This window comes from Salvia miltiorrhiza, chromosome 8 (genome assembly GCF_028751815.1).
Source record: "Salvia miltiorrhiza cultivar Shanhuang (shh) chromosome 8, IMPLAD_Smil_shh, whole genome shotgun sequence".
NCBI lineage: Eukaryota > Viridiplantae > Streptophyta > Magnoliopsida > Lamiales > Lamiaceae > Salvia > Salvia miltiorrhiza.
This window is the reverse complement of record NC_080394.1, coordinates 53,686,731-53,706,083: the sequence shown is the minus strand read 5'-3', so window position 1 is coordinate 53,706,083 and position 19,353 is coordinate 53,686,731. Positions and strand designations below refer to the sequence as shown.

General features: G+C 37.8%; 3 protein-coding genes and 2 long non-coding RNA genes across 5 annotated transcripts; 4 read left to right on the top strand and 1 right to left on the bottom strand.

Moving 5' to 3' along the window:
* Positions 1–1,879: 1,879 nt before the first annotated feature.
* Positions 1,880–4,615, top strand: LOC130999124 (probable ubiquitin-like-specific protease 2B). Its single transcript, XM_057924622.1, has 8 exons — positions 1,880–2,103; positions 2,852–3,025; positions 3,124–3,328; positions 3,416–3,583; positions 3,707–3,838; positions 3,917–3,998; positions 4,082–4,195; positions 4,291–4,615. The coding sequence occupies exons 1-8, from the start codon at positions 2,046–2,048 to the stop codon at positions 4,369–4,371; spliced, it is 1,014 nt and encodes a 337-aa protein (XP_057780605.1). The 5' UTR covers positions 1,880–2,045; the 3' UTR covers positions 4,372–4,615.
* Positions 4,616–4,702: 87 nt separating this feature from the next.
* On the top strand, positions 4,703–5,304 carry LOC130999125 (uncharacterized). Its single transcript, XR_009093420.1, has 2 exons — positions 4,703–4,863; positions 4,940–5,304. It is a non-coding gene; the product is annotated as an uncharacterized LOC130999125 (long non-coding RNA).
* A 2,258-nt stretch (positions 5,305–7,562) lies between these two features.
* On the top strand, positions 7,563–12,374 carry LOC130999120 (FT-interacting protein 3-like). The gene is made up of 2 exons (XM_057924618.1): positions 7,563–7,923; positions 9,027–12,374. The coding sequence occupies exon 2, from the start codon at positions 9,135–9,137 to the stop codon at positions 12,162–12,164; it is 3,030 nt and encodes a 1,009-aa protein (XP_057780601.1). The 5' UTR covers positions 7,563–7,923; positions 9,027–9,134; the 3' UTR covers positions 12,165–12,374.
* A 38-nt stretch (positions 12,375–12,412) lies between these two features.
* LOC130999122 (uncharacterized) lies at positions 12,413–18,142 on the bottom strand. Its single transcript, XM_057924621.1, has 3 exons — positions 17,298–18,142; positions 13,678–13,907; positions 12,413–13,107 (listed from the first exon to the last, which is right to left on the bottom strand). The coding sequence occupies exons 1-3, from the start codon at positions 17,623–17,625 to the stop codon at positions 12,622–12,624; spliced, it is 1,044 nt and encodes a 347-aa protein (XP_057780604.1). The 5' UTR covers positions 17,626–18,142; the 3' UTR covers positions 12,413–12,621.
* LOC130999123 (uncharacterized) lies at positions 14,371–17,241 on the top strand. Its single transcript, XR_009093419.1, has 2 exons — positions 14,371–14,494; positions 16,255–17,241. It is a non-coding gene; the product is annotated as an uncharacterized LOC130999123 (long non-coding RNA).
* Positions 18,143–19,353: the final 1,211 nt, after the last annotated feature.

Genomic DNA, 19,353 nt, shown 5'->3' with positions numbered 1-19,353 from the left:
TGGATCGAATCTTGCTTGGTCCAAATCCATATTCGTATTTTTTTACTTAGGTCAGGATCCGGTCCAAATCCATTAGGTCCAAAAAAACGAGATTCATGTTCAGATCCATTAGATTCACACGGTCTCGAGTCCTGACCCGGATCCATTCTTTTTTCTCTTTTAAAATAAATTTACAAATATTAAATTAACCAAAAATAAAATCATAATTATTATCTAGAGTTTTAATAATTATTCAAAAATAAATAAATAAAATTTAAATATATATTATATAGATAAATATATACACAATTAATATCATAAGATAAGCTTAAAAGGTTAAGGTGTTGGAGGAGATGCTGTTGTGCGGGGCGGTGAAGAAGCTGGTGGCGTTGCTGCATGTAAGCGGTGGGCAGTCGACAACCAAGAGATTGGGCGCGTGCGAGCTGACAAGGTGCAAGTCAGAATCGATGAGTACGGGGGCGGTTAAGTTGATGCCGGAGGTGGGTTGTTGAAATTATATAAAAAAAAAAAAATCCACCCCTAAAGTAGAGGGTGCAATTAAACCCAAACATTAACGGACACTTAACGGCGTTAGGTCAGAGGGGGGAATTTGCACCCTTTTCTCGGAGTTCAGGGATTTAGTTGCACACACAGTGAGTAAGAGGAGTTATACGCTATAGGGGCTACTACTTCGGGAGCCAATCTGCACATTTTCCATAAAAATTAACTTGTACTATTTTTTTAATTATTTATAGAAGTTTTTTTTTTTTTTTTAATTACAAAAGACATCGCAGATGGAACCTCTACACCACGCGAAGGTGGGAAAATAACTGCATGCAGACAGAATACTACTCACACAAAGTTGAGAACATTATTCACACAAAAGTGAAAAAATTACTCGTACACGAATGAGATTGAACTCAAAATCTTTCACAAATGAGAGCTTTTGGAGGTGGGCAATTATTTATAGAAGTTTTTAGTATAGCACGTAACTCTGAGTTGCTTTACAATATAAAATGATAAAATCAAATCTAGGTTCACAACTTAATCGATTAGTGTACGAAAAGTAGAAGTAAAAATTTGGTGACGTATATATGTCGTATACCAATCAAACTCTTTTGGCATTTTCCACATGGTTGTTATACAAATATGAGTAAGTATTAATCTAAAACAATCGATGAGTATATAAAATTCAATATTTTTCTACAACACGTTACACAACCAAATCTATTATTCTCAATTCCGGTTTTCAAGGTTCTCAAAAAAAAAAAAAAAAAATCCGGTTTTCTTCAATTTTTATCAAGGATGTTAATCTAGTCCGAAACCCGTAGACTGACCCGATTAACCCGTTGCCCGAGAGGATTAGGGTTGAATATTTTTAACCCGATACAACTCAATTAGCCCGTAATCGAATAGCCCGGAACCCAATACGGTCGGCCCGACTAACCTGATGAGCTAGCCCGAAATCCGAATACTTAATATTAAATATTTAGATATAAAAATAAAAAAATGACATAATATTATAAAGTCTTATCATTTCACTTTTTTGTATTTCTGAGATGCTTTGATTCTATGAATTCAAACTATTGTTGGATATTTTATTATTTTTTCGTTAACAAAGTTGAACATTTTATTGTTACCAACTTATTTTATATGTTATGTAATCTTGATGTCTTTTTCAATATCTTATATTTTTGCATTTCATGCTTGCTATATAATTATATCTTTGATTTCTAGGTATATTTTATACATTATACATTAGATCATTAAAAATAATAAAATACAAATAATTATTTTATTTTTACGCATTTAAGCCGACTAGCCCGATGGGCTACCTCGAAACCCGAACATTTAGGGTTATGGTTGAAAATTTATAACCCGACAAAATCTCCAACCCAATTAACCCGCACCCCCGATAGGATTGGCCCAAAACCCGGTGGACTGGCTTGATTGACATCCCTAATTTTTATTATAGTCACATCACATCTATTGAATGCCAAAATTGAATATAAACACACACTTCAGTAAAATGACTCTTCGATCATCGAGAACTCTGAGCCACGGCAATGTCGAAGCGAAAGCAGCCTGAATTCGCCACAGATCATTCCGACGACGTCCTTTCTGGTACTTCACGCGAGCATGATGAATTATCCACTTCAATTCATCTGTTGAGTTTTGAGAAAGCGTGCAAAAATTGATTTCTGAGCTTAATTTCAAAATGCAAGTTTTTGTGAGGGTTTCGGTTGATGAATTTCTCTCGATTTACTCTTGTTTCATTACATGAATGTTTCGTTGTTGCTGAAATTTTGTTTGTGTGAAATATTGCTTGTCTTCGTTTCAACGACGACTAGCAGCTGGTTTTATAGGTGTTGTATCATTGTATGTGATGAACTGTGCTGTGCTCGATGTTGTATTTATGATCCATTAGTAGGCATATTAACAATCTATATCACTATATGTGCAAATGGTGTGTATTATGCTAAATGTAATATCTACTCTACTGTTCATGTAGTAGACAATTGAACAGATTAATGTGTGTAAATATTTGGTAGACTTAACATATAGCTCATGAGGTGTAGCATCTACAGATAGGGAGCGTTTAATTTGGAGGATTAGCCTTGATAGATAAAAATAGTTAGTGGTAATTCCTTGTTTACTTAGATGGGTTGAAACTTTAGGATATCTCAAGGCCCTTGATTATTTCTGTCATTTAAGCTAATTTTGCTTGATTCATATCCCATGGAAAGGGTGGGATTGGAGAAATCCTACTCTCGAGGATAAAAAATACTCAATCATGCAAAGTAAACGCCCCCATAGTGTATTATATTCGGAATTGTCTTGTATATACTGATGACTGAATTTGATTTTGCAGAAGAATTTGGAAGTTTGAAAAATATAAAGGGTTGTTATCATTTACATCCAATTTATAAGTCCATCCAGCGTAGGATAGAATTCTATGATCTACTTGATAAAGATAAGATTCCTCGTTGCCGGAGGTCAATGAGGGGATTTAGGAGGAAGAAAAAAACAGCCGAGCTAGATGCTGGTATGTTTCTCAATTTGTTTGTTTTTTATATGCTGCTTGCTTTGGATATTTGAAAAATATTGTGGATGTAACTGTTTGCCCTTGTAATGACTGATTAGGGAAACGGGTTGGAAGCGTTGCGAAGGCAAGCAGCAGATCTCGGGACGTGAGATGCAAACTGAAAGCAGAGACAGAGGAAAGTGATTGTGTAGTCATATACACATCTGTTTGTAATGGCCGAGTACTGAGGAGGCCGCGTGGTAGCACCACCGAGGGTCAGGAGACGGGGAAGTTAAGCTCTGGAAAGTTTGAAATCCACATAGAGTATGATATGATTTCTCCTATTTTTGTATGGAACTAATTCAATCTTATATTTTTTTATCATCTGACCTGTTGCTTTGGATGATGTAGGAATATGTGGAGAAAACTTTCAGAAGAAGAAAAGAAGGGTTTTACTTATCTTGACTCCTTGTGGTTTTCCTTGCATGCTAAAGGAACACACAAAACCAAAGTGTTGAGTTGGATTAAGAAAAAGGACATATTCTCGAAAAAATATGTATTTGTTCCAATTGTTCAGTGGTATGTGGTTGCATGTTGTGATAAAATCACTATCATTATGAATTTATGATTGTTCCTTAAGAGGTTATGCTGTTGCATATATTAATTTCTTGAGGTTCACTCATTAATGTTGCAATTTGCTAGGGGTCATTGGTTTCTTTTGATCTTCTGCCACTTTGGTGAAAATTCAGAGGCAAAATCTGAACGTCGCTGCATGTTGTTGCTAGATTCACTGCAAAAGGCACATGCTAAGCAGCTAGAATCTGGAATTAGAAAGTACATTATTCTTTTGTTCGACGTGAAGTATTTTTGTAGGATATGTACTTATAGTTTTCCTCTATATTTTCTTTACAGATTTGTCTTTGACATATTCAAAACAGAAAAACGGCCAGAGAATAAAGAACTAATCAGGAAACTCCCTCTTTTAATTCCGAAGGTCACATTACTAATCTACCAAGTACCTAATATTCAATATTCAGTTCAGTATATAGACTCACTTGATTGGGTGCATGATTCCAGGTGCCACAACAGAAAAGCAGTGATGAGTGTGGATTTTTTGTTCTCTACTACATATATCAATTCCTAAAGACTGCTCGTGATAATTTTAGCTTCTCAAGAGGCTGCACACACTTTGTAAGTGTTCATATTATTTCATTTTATCGTCTTTTAAAAGAAACCCTTTGCTTCAAGGTCTCATGCTGGGTCACTTTCTGCTCTGTGATGTATAGATGAAAGAGGACTGGTTTACTCCTGAAGATGTGGAATGCTTTATCAAATCACTGGACTCGATGACCAAATTATCTGATTGATCAGATCAGTATCTTAATTCTTGTCGTAAATGACGTATGGCAAATCAGTTAAATTTAGCAGTAAGAAGCTAGGTAGATGATGGTTATCGTTTTGGTTTTGGCTAACTAATTATCTTTCTGGGAGTACAAATTGGATTACTGTTCCCATTTTCTAATTAAATCCATAAGTATGTAGATTATTGTAAGAATATGAACGGAACAGCCCTGTTCCTAGTATTATATAAATTAGAAAAATTGTATATAATCTTGTTCTACTTTCTTGACATCTTACTATCCATATCTTTGGAAATTGATTGCCTACTTGTCCATTTTATATGCTGGCACAGTCATTTTGAGGAAAGCTTAGCATCACTGGGTAGTAGAAATAGATAGATTGTTGCTTTATATTCGTTTTTCTCTGTTTACTTATGGTTTTGAGACCAAATGAGACAATTTGCTAGCAACTTGCAGAAATAGTTCATGGTTGCTACTGTGGTGAGTGGTCGTATCAAGGTGATGATGCTGTGTGATCGATTCTTTGTGTTATCATTTTCAATATGTTATACTGATATGTTTGTCTCTGTGAAAGTATTGGCTGGACCAGATGCAAAAAGCGCGGTCCCTCAACAAGTAATGGGGCGTCTGAAAATCGCTGCTCCCTTTAATCCGACGGTCAGTATATTCTGTTGAATTAACACTGATTTTTCTTGTTTATTTGTGGCCCTTTGATATCTACTATGATCTTTTTAATCATGCAATACGGACTAGTTAATGGGAAGAATGTGGTTATATGTGTGTCTTTATTTGTGAAAAATGTGGGGTAAAGGAGAAATGATATTGACAGGTGAACCAATATGCTTTTCAGTATTTGGCACTCTATGGATAATGAATTATATGTGAACAATATTATTTGCTTGCACTTGAAGTTTAATCAAATGTCTAATGCATGATTAATCTCTCTCTCTTATTTGGAGTTGGATATGTTAACTTTTGTTTGGTTTAATTGAGTTCTTAAACTTTGTATTGTGTTCTCATTGGGACTTGTTATGGGTAGTTAGTAGTCATTTGAAATTTAAACATAATTCAAAGTTCAGTGATTCAATTGAAACAATTGGAAGTTTAATGGCTCATTTATAACATATTTGAAACATAAAACGTTTAATTGTATCAAACAAAAGTTTGAGAAGCCTAAATCATTTAATTTTAAGAATCTTGGGTTTTTTTTCCCCCTAAAACGTGCTTCCATTTAGCTGCAACTGTGTAAATTCTTTTTTGAGTTTGTATTTTTATTCTTTTTATAAAAATGATAACTTTGGGAAACCCTTTTCACCTTTTGTCATTTTGCCACCTCAATTTTACATTTTATTTTATTTTGTTAAATTGAAATGGCAAGAGATGGAAAAGAAGAAAGGTGATGTGACAAAAAAGAAAAAATAAAATTGAAAGGAAAGTGATGAAATTGAAAAGGTTTAAGTGACCTCATAATTTATTTTGCCTATAACTATAAAAATATAATACTGAGACTCGACTATGTCAAAGTGACTAAAAAAATGAATTGGTCAAAAGGGAAACAATTTTCCATAATAAGTTCTATACTGAAGCAATTTATATTGGCCAAAAGAAAAAAAATGATCTTTCTTGAAATTTAATTTTAGACTCGTAGTGGTGAAAGCAAGACAGTAGTATTATTTAATGTGGAAGAAGCAAAATTCTCTACAGATTTCTTAACTAATTTAACTTAGATTGCTAAATTTATCAGAAACGGTTGCTATCGTACGTGCCACTCATTTACTCGATCATTTTAGAAGAAAAAAACCGAATTTATTTAATTTTGTCCAAAACTAAATCGAAATTTGTTATTAAGAAGTTCACTAGAAAATTCATACTATTCGTTAAAGGTTGGCCGTGTTTTAATAAATTGCCTAACAATAGAAACGCGTCATTATGAAAATCATGTAACACCTTAAATAATAATTTAATGAGTTTATATTGGTAAAGTTGTAACTGCTTTTTGTTTGGTTTGGTGTGAAAACGACTCCAGAGGTAATCCACTCCATTCGTACCCATTTTATACTCCACGTACAATTTATACAATAGAACTCTATTTTTAAAATTAAACAGAGTTGTCTTCGGTAAAAAGTCTATTTTCAGAACATTATTATATTAATTTTTATAATATAGTCGAATAAAAAAAAATATTATAATATAGTGATATTATCGAAATTAGCATTATTGCGCCCCGGTAGTCCAATCTTATTAATAAATTTTAGGTAAAAAACTTTCTCATAAAATAGTTCGGATGTTATAAAATAGAGTTAATTGCAAAAGGATACACCAAAATTTGATTTTCCACACATTTCAAAATTATCGCAATAATAATCTAATTTTTTTATTGCAAAATAAACCCATCTCAAAACTTTCAGTAACTTACAAAATACCTTGATATAATTTTTTAATTAAGAAATTGTTGGATCTCGAAAAAAAAAACCATGTCACAATATTTTTCCAATAGTCATACTGCAAAGTTTATAAAATATGCTTAAAATCAAATTTGGGTAAGAACCAATGATTTTTTTTTTTAACAATTAATCTTATAGAATACAATACGTATTGAGTTATATCTCGACAGACATGACTCGAATATGAATGCAAGTATGTCATATATAAACAAGATATGAAATTATAATACATGATCAAATAAAGAAAATTTGTATGCGACATATATTTATTCTAAACAATAGTCTCTAAGGGAACATTAAGCGGTGTGATCTTCTGTCTGTGAACAGTGAGGTTTCAAGTTCAAACTCCTCTGCTCCCCCTCCTCAACCACCCCAAGTAAAAAAAACAACATAATAATAAATTATTTAATTATTATGTAATAAATAATACTACGCGACAGGACAATATTTTGAAAGTCTTTTAAAAAAATAAATTACACGAACATTTTATAATAAGTTATATAATAAAGTTCTTAAGGAGTCAAAACAATAGTAACACTAACACAACTATTTTTTTAGATACGATCACAAATAATAAATACTATAAACATCAAAATTAGTTTCATGTCGTGTAAACGAAGACCCTCGACGCGTATGCTGAATTGCTAATCTCTGTTTCATCCTTTTTAGAAATTAATTAATTAATAAATAGTAATACATAAAATAATTGTGTGAAGAAATAAAATTACATTGTTTATGTGCTCTCGTTGAATGAAAGAGAAACATGAAAACACACACACACACACACGTACGTTGGAAACAGACAACAGTATACGTCCAAGACTTTTCCACTTTCTCATTTCTTGCTCATCTTCTTCCTTGAATTTTCTTCTCTCTCTAACTCCCTTTTATATTTATTATGCATATAGACAGGAGCCCTGCTTCTCCATTATTACTACTGTTAGACTTTCAACCCCTTTCTTCAACACCATAAATTCTTTCCATCTCTCACCTCGTCTTCTTTCTTCTTCACCGTTTTCTTTTTGCTCGTTTTTGATCTGCATATTTGAAGCTCGTGATCCTTTGTTTTCAAAGTCAGGATTTTTCAGCTGTCTGTGGAAGAACTTGATAACAGGTACCTTTTTTTTTTTTCCTGTTTCTCTCTCTCTCTCTCTCTCTATCTCTCTGTTCCTTTTTTCTTCCTGTTGTTGTTTGGTTTAGCTTTCTATATTATTTCTGAGAGGCTGTATTGTTATGTATGGTGGGTTTTTGATTTGTAGTGTAAAGACTCCAGGTTTCGTGTGTGTGGTTTTATGTGGGTATGAAGTTTTGATTTTGAAGGTGTGATTGTTTTTCAAGAACCTTGCTCATCTGGGTTTATTGATGAGTTTCTTGTTTTGATGATTAGTTATGATATAAACAGAAATCTCGTTGAAAGTGGGAATTTTATTTAAAGTAATACAGTTCTTTAGCTAATGGAATATAACAAAAAAGTGGAGCTCTTTTTGAACAAAAAATCGGAATTTGGGATATTCTGTTCTTTATTTCAGCCTCGTAGGTTGACATGGGTTCAGATATTAGATACCTATAGTTCTTAAAGTTCTCTTTGTGGAAAGTGGAAATGTGTGATTAAATTCAATGTTTCTTGGTTTCTGGTTAATGAATCAATAATTTGATTTTGACATATGTTCTTGTTTGAGTCTAGAGAAATAAGATGAAACTGAATACTATAATCTTTGTGAGTGAGTCGAATAAGAATGATTTTTTTCACACATTTTGCTGCTCTTTTTATGACGCGTTTAGAGTTGCATTAGCACTGACATATTGCTGGATTAAAAAAGTGGATGTTTAGGGATGGATGATGTTGAACATGTAGATTTTGATGTTTTTGTAGGAATTCTATTCTGACTTTTTTTTTTTTTTTTGTTTTGGAACGATTAGTATTGCAAATGTTGTTATCGCATTTACCTTATATAAAAAAAAATATTGCTGGATGATGGAGGTTATGCGTTGTTGATATGAGCTTTAACGAAGCTTTAGACTTTAGTGTCATAACTGTGAATTGCTCTTGATTCTTTAGCGCTCACCACTTTCACTGCCGCAAAATCAATAGTTCTTATCTCTCTTCCGAGGGGTCGGGTTATATTTTTAAAACTCTTAAGCTGAACAGCTTTTGTTAGCTAAACAGCATTGTTTTTTTTGGTACTGAAAAAAGATGTCCTGTCTCTAAAAATGCAGGTGGTATTTCTTTTGACACTTCATCATCACTCGACGTTGCTCCTCCTTTTCACGAGCAGGTTGCTGAATTCACCGAAAACAAGACATTGGTGCTTTGTGGCGTAACCCATGAGCAATCTCAAGCTAGGTGTAGAGGTTGTAAGAGCCCACAACCTTTTGCCCAAAGATGGGCAGGGCTCGTCTAGTCCATTCGTGGAGCTTCATTTTGATGGTCAGAGATTCCACACCACGGTAAAAGAAAAGGACCTCAACCCATTCTGGAATGAGACATTCTATTTCAATGTGTCGAATCCTGATAACCTGCACAATCTCATCCTTGAGGCTCACGTCTACAACATCAACATAACCACCAAGTCAAAATCTTCCCTTGGAAAGGTTAGATTAACCAGTACATCGTTTATTCCCCATGCTGATGCCGTTGTATTTAACTATCCATTGGAAAAGGGGAATTTATTCACACGTGCAAGAGGTGAGCTTGGCATGAAAGTATTTGTGACGAATGATCCCTCTATCAGACCTTCAGTGCCTCTTCCTGAGACAGCTTCTTCGTCTTCACATTCAAGCGTGCATCCAAGCAGCCATGCCGATCATTTGCCTTCTGAGAAAGTGGAAGAGGCCGTCTCTGGCACATCGGCTAAAGGCAAAAGGGGGTCAATACGCACGTTTTTCCATCTTCCTAACTCAAGTAGCCAACGACAACAGCCTCCTCCTACGGGCTCCCAGAAATCAAATGTTTACGGAGTTGATGAAATGAGGTCTCACCCTCAGGTACCACAAGCATATGGCATGTATGCAAATTCCTCCTTGCATCCTGCTGATTTTTCTCTTAAAGAAACGAGCCCTTTTCTTGGAGGGGGCCAGGTCATTGGAGGACGAGTTAGACGTTCAGACAAGCCGTCTGGTATCTATGATCTTGTCGAGCCTATGCAGTTCCTATTTGTTAGAGTTGTTCGAGCTCATGATCTTCCTTCCAAGGATGTTACTGGGAGTCTTGACCCGTATGTAGAAGTGAAGCTCGGTAACTATAAAGGAGTCACGAAGCATTTCGAAAAAAACCAAAGTCCAGAGTGGAACACTGTGTTCACCTTTTCAAAGGACAGAATACAATCATCAGTTCTAGAAGTCGCTGTTAAAGATAAGGACACACTGAAAGACGAGGTCATTGGCAGTGTTCGATTTGATCTCCGTGAGATTCCCACACGAGTTCCACCAGACAGTCCGTTGGCTCCAGAATGGTATCGACTTGAGGACAAGAAGGGTGGGAAAAAGAAAGGTGAATTGATGCTAGCTGTCTGGATGGGCACACAAGCCGATGAGGCTTTTTCTGAAGCTTGGCACTCTGATGCAGCTGGTCCAGTTGATAGCTCGGTGGCCTCCACCCACATTCGCTCAAAAGTCTACATCTCACCGAGGTTATGGTATGTGAGATGTAATGTGATCGAGGCACAGGACTTGGTCATGGGTGACAAACATCGTATTGCAAATGTACATGTTAAGGCACAGATTGGCAACCAAGTTTTAAAGACGAAACCTGTCCAATCACATAGTATGAATGCTTCATGGAATGAAGATTTGATGTTTGTTGCTGCTGAACCTTTTGATGACCATCTGATACTTTCAGTCGAAGATCGTGTGGGTCCAAACAAGGATGAGGTTCTTGGTAAGGTTTTCATACCACTGACAACAGTTGAACGGCGAGCTGATGACCGAATTGTTCACTCTCGATGGTTTAACCTACACAAAGAAAGTTCAGCTGATACTGAGGAGCCAAAGAAAGACAAGTTTGCTAGTAGAATCCATCTCCGTGTTTGCCTTGACGGGGGCTACCACGTGCTTGATGAATCCACACATTATAGCAGTGATCTCCGACCATCAGCTAAGCTGCTATGGAAGCCACCCATTGGCCTTCTGGAGCTTGGCATTTTGAGTGCTGATGCTATTACCCCCATGAAGACGGTAAAAGGTCGGGGCACTTCTGATACTTTCTGTGTGGCGAAGTATGGTCAGAAGTGGGTGAGAACAAGGACAATTACAGACAGCTTAAATCCGAAATACAATGAGCAGTATACTTGGGAAGTTTCTGATCCAGCCACCGTTCTTACAGTTGGTGTTTTCGATAATGGTCATATTGGTGAGAGGGCCTCAAATGGTCACAGAGATCTGAAGATAGGTAAAGTTAGGATACGAGTCTCAACTCTTGAAACTGGCCGAGTCTATACTCATTCGTACCCGTTGCTGGTGCTTCATCCCTCCGGTGTCAAGAAAATGGGAGAGTTGCATTTGGCAATTCGGTTCACATGCTCATCAATGTCTGACATGATGTGCTTGTATTCCAAACCGCTCTTGCCCAAAATGCACTATAAGATGCCGTTGACAATGGTGCAGCTTGACATGCTGCGCCACCAAGCTGTCAATATAGTGGCAGCACGTTTGAGCCGTGCAGAGCCCCCTCTCAGACGAGAAGTGGTTGAGTACATGAACGATGCTGACTCACATCTCTGGAGCATGAGGCGTAGCAAGGCTAATTTCTTCAGGCTGATGTCTGTTTTCAATGGATTGTTTGCTGTTGGGAGATGGTTCAAGGAAGTCTCCCTGTGGAAGAACCCGATCACGACTGTACTAGTGCATGTTCTCTTCATCATGCTCATCTGTTTCCCGGAACTGATCCTGCCCACGCTGTTCCTCTACATGTTCCTCATCGGGCTTTGGAACTACCGCTTCAGGCCAAAGTATCCACCTCACATGAACATACGTCTGTCCTGCGCTGACACTGTGCACTCTGATGAGCTTGATGAGGAATTCGACACATTCCCTACCTCAAGAGGCTCAGATCTCGTCAGGATGAGGTATGACCGACTACGAACCATTGCTGGAAGAATCCAGACAGTGGTAGGTGACATAGCATCCCAAGGGGAGAGGATCCAGGCACTGCTGAGTTGGCGAGACCCACGCGCAACTGTCCTGTTCATGATCTTCTGTGTCGTGGCCGCCACCGTGCTATATGTTGTGCCTTTCCAGTTGTTGATTATCATGATTGGACTATATTCCATGAGGCATCCGAGATTCCGGCACAAGTTACCTCCGGCACCACTCAACTTCTTCCGCCGCCTCCCTGCCAGGACTGATAGCATGTTGTAAGCCATCAGATTCCAGTATGTCTCTTCCTCAAATTCATGTAGTTTAGCTATGTTTCTTATGGGTTTCTAAAGTGTACAAAAGTGTGTATACAGCCGTTTCTTTGCTGTAACAAGCCACTTTTTTTTCTTTTTTGGGTTACAGAAACTCAATTCCATGTATAATAGAGCTTCCTGTTTCTTGTTCTTCAATTCATGGATATGTTCGGTGGTATCACTTGTTTTCTGATTTCTGCTAGAAAGCCAAAAAAAAAGTGTTTGTGTTGGTATATGTATCATAGTATCATAATTATAATATGTATCAGATTATACATTTTATTTGACAAGTAGTGCAAATTTCTTGGAAACAAAGACTGTTTCTGACCACATACAGACTCTTATTCCTTAAAACTCTTATTCCTTAAAACACAAAGTAATTGTCTTCAACAAGTCACTGAATTCTATCTCAGTGCTGTTCTTGGTCAAGCATCAGTCCAGTGGATTTCCATTTCACCCCAATCCTTTTCAGGCACTTCTAGAGCTTGCCAGACAGCTTTAGAAGCGTCAACGATGTTGTTGTTGCACGGCGGCTGATAGTCGTGCTCCTCATCACACCCCACAGACGAATCGCACTCATCCACCACCTTGGCAACCACTTTCTTCCCATTGCCATGGATGACAACTTTCTTCAAACACCTCTTCCTGTTGTTGAACCACCCCGTCGAGAGTGCCACGATCGGAGTGTCGTCAGAGTGGAAGTTACCGTCACACGCTGCCGCCCCTCCACCATCATCTCCTTTGCCGAAGCCATTGAGAGTCAGGACTGCTTTAGTCCGGCCAGTGACCGCGGGTGAGCATCTGAAGGTCTTGTAGAACTTGCCACTTTCACAGCATTCGGAGTCGTGGTCCCGATTGCATTTCCCTTTAGGAGGCTTCTTGCCCTTGATCTTGCCGCTTGCTTTGCAGGTTTTAGGTCTAGCATCGACGCCCAAGCTCAACGACGCGATCAGAACAAAGAAGAGCAGGAAGAGCAAGAATGTGAAGGCATGATTTCTCATCTTCCTCTTCTTGTAATAGATTTTTAAAGTCTGTTGCTTTTAGCTTTTGGTGGTACATGTATATTTGTAGTGCTTGCAATCATCATCTGCTGAAAACATAGCTAACGACAATTTTGGCAGTTTGATGTGTTCTAGGATTTCCCTAGCTGTCATGAACAAGGAATCCTTGTAACTTTCCTAGGTTGTCAGATATATATGCACAGTGAATCTTTGCTTATGATTATTATTTTATTGAAAGTAATAGATACCTTATCAGAATCTAATTTGGTTGGTTGAATCTTGCAAGATACTTAGTTAATTTCATACATACGACAAGAGCTACAGTGATTAATCACATAGTAGTTTCAGCAGTTGTGTTTACTTGATTAATCATGGATGCAGAAAAACAGTGAAAACTGCAATTAACAGTTTGTTCATAACATGATTTGCTAAGTATTACACCATGCTTTTACATCATATTTTACAGCAGTATTGTTAAGCATCAGACCAGGTAATATCCAGCTCGCCCCAGTCACCTTCGGGAACCCCCAAGGCTTTCCAGACGGCCTTAGAGGCGTCAACAATGTTGTTAGGACACGGTGGCTGATAGTCGTGATCATCATCACATCCCATGGTGGAATCACACTCATCCACCACCATTGCTGTCACACTCCGGCCATTACCACTTATAGTTACGTTGTTGAGGCATCTGCTCCCTCCGCTGTACCAACCTGTAATACCCCGTTTCCCTGAGTTAAATTTAGAATTTATTTTGAACTTAGATTTAAGATGATTCACGCCGGAATGAGAAAAAGAATTTATTTTTAATTCCAACACAAATGATTTACAAAAACATTTGTAAATTTAGTTATTAAATTTATATGCATTACATATTTATTTAATTGAGCATCGATCATTTACACGAACTATTTTATTTAACGAACACTGAACGATTATTACAGTTTTCATAGTACAACCCGGAAGATTTTTATTTTATTTTATTTTATTACTCCCATCTACACCTACACCCTACAACTCCTATCCGCCACTCTACTGCCATCATCATCATGACTTTTTCAATCCCTACCATCAATACCTATTATTACACCCACCTACTCCCTCCCTTCTCCCACCTACTCTCCACACCTCTCTGACATATCTCAATTATATCAAATCATGGAGACTTTACTCATACCAAAGAGACTTTACTCATTCTACACAAAAGACATGTTGCATTTTTCTCATCTGCATTCAAGAAGGCAAGAACGCACAAAAGAAGCCACCAAGCACCAAGCACCAACCATCAGTAACCCTCAAGGTTTTTCTTCAATTCATAGCAGTAAACACACACATATACAGCTTTATGTTTGTTCATATGTCCATCTATAACTGAGTTTACATAACAATAAAGACAACGAGATGTAAATGTTTCATACAATGAGAATACAGATAATGAGATATAAGAACTGATAGTTTGTTGCCTATGTTTTGTTTATTTGTGTACCAATCACTGCTCCATAAGAACATAAGATATGTGCATGAAATGAAAATACTGATAACTAAAACAAGAATAGAACTCGTGGGGTATCTCTGCTTGGAGAGTGTCTGCGAGGAAGGGATGTGAGAGTCGGGAGTCAGGGCGGCAACGGCGGTGGCTATTAGCTGTTGTCGGACCGAACAAAGGGAAGATGGAGGCAGTAGCTAGGGCACGGCGGTGGTGGCCGTCTGTTTTGCTCGCTGGAGACCGAAGAGGGGTGACGGCCGGCGGCCTTGCTGCCGTCGATCTGAGGAGGGAGAACCGAGTGTCGTCAGCGGCTGTCGCTGCTCCCCGGCGAGCTTCCACGGCGGTGCGGCTGGTTGTTGCTGTCGGCAGCAACCTCGTCGTTTGTCGCTGGGAGTTTGATGGGGGCGGCTGGTCATTGTAGGTGTCGGGTAGGAACAGGAGGCGGCCGTGGCATCGCTGCGGTTGCCGGAGGTGAAGGCAGCGCGGCATATAGCTGTCGTTCGCCGGAGTTCCAGGAGGAGGGAGCGACGATCTCACCGTTTCCAAGGAGGGAGAATCGGCGGCAGCCTATCTGCTGCAGTCGCCGAGAGAGAGGCCGAGGGAGGCGGCGGCACTCGTCGTCGCCAAGGGGGAAAGAGAGAGCAGGGGGATTCGAGGGAGAAGTGACCGGAGCGGCGCTCGCCGCCGGGAGTGGTGGGCGTGCGGCCGTGAGTCCGAGAGGGAGAGATAGAGCAGTCGAGAGGGAGAGAGAGCAGTCGTGAGATGAGAGATAAGAGAGGGTGTGCGGCTGATAGGGAGAAGATAGAGAAGGGTTGGGGGTGTTGGGCTTTGGAGTGGGCTTGAGCATATGGGCCGAAAATTTTAAAGGTTGGGCTTTGTTATTTCCTTATTTGGGCCGAGTATTTGGGCCGATTTTTATGAGTGATGGGCTTCGATTTTTAAATAGATTTGGGCTGCGATTTTTAAAAGCTTGGGCCGATTTTTAATTTTATTTAGCTGGGCCCGATTTATTTTATTCAGTCTGGGCCATTCATATTTTATTGAGTTGGGCCTCATCTTTTAAATTTATATGGGCTATTATTTATTTAAGCATGAGCTCTATTTCATCTATTTAAATGGCTTCCCTATTTTATTTAATTAGACTATTAATTAGTTTGATTAATTATTTTTAAAGACTTTGGATTGCCTTCAATTAATTAAATTGGGCTTTCTTATTTTTAATTAATTGAACTATTATTAGTTTGATTAATTTATTTAAAGGATAATTTTTATAATAATATTAAATTATTATTAAGTGCATATTTTAAGTAATTACTTATCATATGCTAAGCATGACATGACATTTCATTTGCATCATGAAATAAAAAGTATTTATGATTTAATTGGTTTTATTTATAATTCCAATTATTAAAGAAAGATGAGTAAGAATATTGTTGGTGTTCTTAACTCAAGAGAAATGTTTTTAATTATTTATTCATTAAAAACCCGGCTAAGTGAATCATAGAATGTTAAGCACTACACCATGACTTAAGATTAGATTCAAGGAGACCTATTAAGAATAGAATTTCTTGTAGGCTTTGTGGACCAAGGGGATTAGCACTGTTTTCCCAAGACAGGTTATGTGATTATGATCTTCAGGCTTTGCCTATCCAGGTGGGCATTACTTTTACTATACGTATATAGAGATCCCCTGCGTGTCGTAGGCCTCTTATACGAATATATGCATGAGATGATTTTAACTGTTAATTTCAGTTTATTATTATGCCCAAATGATAAATGACTCTTATGAAATGAAAATGAAATGTTCATGAAATGAAATGAAATGTTTATGAAATGATTGACTGCCAAAAATGTTTATGTTTTTATATGTATCCTATCTGTGTTGGTTCGCCAACTTTAAAGGAAATCCAATTGGGATCCTATGCTAGACAAAGGTCGCTAGCTAGGGTTAACGTGTACACTTATGGAGACCGCGAGTCGCTTGCGACCGGTCTTGGCGTCCGTGGTAAGGAGGCCTCCTTCCCGGCGCGTGACAGAAAGGAACAGATATGGATCATATGAAGGAAAATGATCGGCCGATCGACTTTATGAAAATGAAAGAAATATTTTAGTAAGCGCAGGTCATTTAAGAAAACCCCTGTGTGTTACTGTTATGGCAGTTCAATTTATATATGTATGCATGTTGTATTTTCGGCTATGCCCACTGAGTATTTTTATACTCAGCCCTGCATGTATTTCTAAATGTGCAGGTTGAGCAGTTGATGGAATGGAATGATGTTGAGCGGGTGTTCCTTTGATCATTTCAAGAAATGTAACCTTGAGTATACATCTTCATATGTATATCTCACATGTTTTCCGCTGCAAAATACGTTGATTAGGATAGCCCTATGTTATGAAGTTGGGATACGTGTTATTGGGTAATCCACCTTAATCAGTTCTCATTTATGTGTATGTTTTATAAGTATCCAAATAATCATATATGATCCTAGCATTTTATCTATGAGTGACATTTCCATATACTTTAATGTTAAGTAATTGTCCATTTCCATTTCTTATTGTTCACCCCAAGTCATAACCCCGGTTAACCCGTCATTGGGATAGTGGGCTGTGACACAACCAGTGGAGAGGGCGACGACTGGAGTGTCATCAGAGTGGTACTGACTGTCACACTCTGATGGGCCGCCTCCGTCTCCACCCTTCTGGAAGCTGTTGATGGTGAGAACTGCCTTCGTGCTGCCAGAGACGGGTGGAGAGCATTTGTAAGTGGTGTAGAGCTTCCCTTGCTGGCAGCAGTCGGAGTCGTTTTCCTGGTTGCATTGCCCCGGAGGTGGCTTCTTTCCTCTGATTTTGCCACTCGGGTTGCAAGACTGGAGACGGCCCTCCAACGCCTGAGCAGCGAGGATGAGCAGCAAGACGAGAACGGCTACTTTTCCGAAGTAATTCATCTCAAAGCTCGGTTTTGTTTAGGATTAGTATTGGAAGAATGAATGTTGGATGCAGAATTGGGATGATATTATATGTTTCTATAAAGTTTCCAGCCTTAAAAATGCCAAAAATGTGCTCAAGGCAGTTGATTTAAACCAAATCATCTGTCTGCAACATGAAGAGAGATTCCGATGGAGGGTTCAAAATATTTGACTTCAGAACCCATGGCAAGGACTGTTACATTAGCTTGACCTGCTTAATTAGATTTTGAGAAGTTATAACAAAACTTCATTTTCCTTTTATTTTTCTCGAAATTTCTTTTTGGGTAAATATTAGTTTTTGGCCCATTGTTTGAACGTTTTCTCAAAAATATCCCACTCTAAGCATAATTACAAAACAATATCTATCGTTTCATTTTTTTTCTTATTTATGGCCCGCAAAAATTTTCCGACGACCGGTATTTGACGTGTTCCGGCCAAGTGCCATGTCATTAGTACATGTCAGCATTAAAAAAATAAAAGAAAAAAACTTAACATCAGTTTTTGGCCCATCGTTTGGGCGTTTTCTCAAATATATCCCACCCTAATCAAATTTCCAAAATAATACCCATCGTTTCATTTTTTTCTAATTTGTGACCCGCAAAAATAATCCGACGATCGATTTTTGACGTGTTCCACCATTTGACGTTTCATTAGTATTATATGCACTAATATAAATAAGAATCATCGATATTATTGTTATTGTGTCTGTATCACTCTGTGGATAATAATATGTGTGTTTGTGAAATTTTCCTAGAGTTTAAGCGACCTGCCATCATCATTTCATGACTTCCAAAAGCTTAAGCTATCGGTCTTGAGACCCCAGTCTTACCTCCTACTTTGACAGATTTGTCCTGGAGTGAGAGATTCATGTATTGTTCTCTCATTCATTTTTCTCAATTGTTATAAATTTTATTTGTTGTTGAGATATGGAGTGCAATGTCTATAAATGATCTAGGTCAAATACCGTCAAATGATGAAACACGTCAAATACCGATCGTCGGATTATTTTTGCGGGTCACAAATAAGAAAAAAAATGAAACGATGAGTATTGTTTTGTAAATGATTAGGGTGTGATATATTTGAAAACGCCCAAACGTTGGTCCAAAAATTGATGTCAAGTTTTTTTCTTTTATTTTTTTAATGCTGACGTGTACTAATGACATGGCACTTGGCCGGAACACGTCAAATATAGGTCATCGGAAAATTTTTGCGGGCCATAAATAAGAAAAAAAATGAAACCAAACCATGTTTATTGTTTTATAATTATGCTTAGGGTGAGATATTTTTAAGAAAACGCCCAAACGATAGGCCAAAAAGTACCATTTCTTTTTTACTACATTCACAATTAGCAGAAGATTTGGTATAACTCAAATTCCTTGATTATTTTCTTGGCATTTTAATCATAGATAGATTTTACATGTCCATCAGCAACAGACACAACAAACACCGTTAATTATAGTTTACTGGTACGATGTTTTCAATGTGTAGAGCAGTAACAATATGTTTGTAGTGAGAGTAAATTCAAAGAAACAGAGTTAATAGTCCAAAAACAACAAACAGAAGCTGAAGAATCAGGCTTTCTCTCTCCTCCTTCTGCTTCTCTCTCTTCTCACCATGGCCTTGCATTGCATGGGGTTGAAGCTAAACCATGCAAGCCTAATGGCAAGATTAAGGGCACGGACTGCGATGATTGCTGTCATTAAAACT

Excerpts from the sequence above, each read along its gene's own strand:
- LOC130999124 (XM_057924622.1), top strand. The coding sequence starts at position 2,046 with ATGTCGAAGCGAAAGCAGCCTGAATTCGCCACAGATCATTCCGACGAC. Across the intron at positions 3,999-4,081 it reads TCCCTCTTTTAATTCCGAAG|GTGCCACAACAGAAAAGCAG; the intron begins GTCACATTACTA and ends GCATGATTCCAG. Across the intron at positions 4,196-4,290 it reads CAAGAGGCTGCACACACTTT|ATGAAAGAGGACTGGTTTAC; the intron begins GTAAGTGTTCAT and ends TGTGATGTATAG.
- LOC130999120 (XM_057924618.1), top strand. The coding sequence starts at position 9,135 with ATGAGCAATCTCAAGCTAGGTGTAGAGGTTGTAAGAGCCCACAACCTT.
- LOC130999122 (XM_057924621.1), bottom strand. The coding sequence starts at position 17,625 with ATGAATTACTTCGGAAAAGTAGCCGTTCTCGTCTTGCTGCTCATCCTC. Across the intron at positions 13,908-17,297 it reads AGTCGTCGCCCTCTCCACTG|GTTGGTACAGCGGAGGGAGC; the intron begins GTTGTGTCACAG and ends GGGGTATTACAG. Across the intron at positions 13,108-13,677 it reads TGGATATTACCTGGTCTGAT|ACCTGCAAAGCAAGCGGCAA; the intron begins GCTTAACAATAC and ends GCTAGACCTAAA.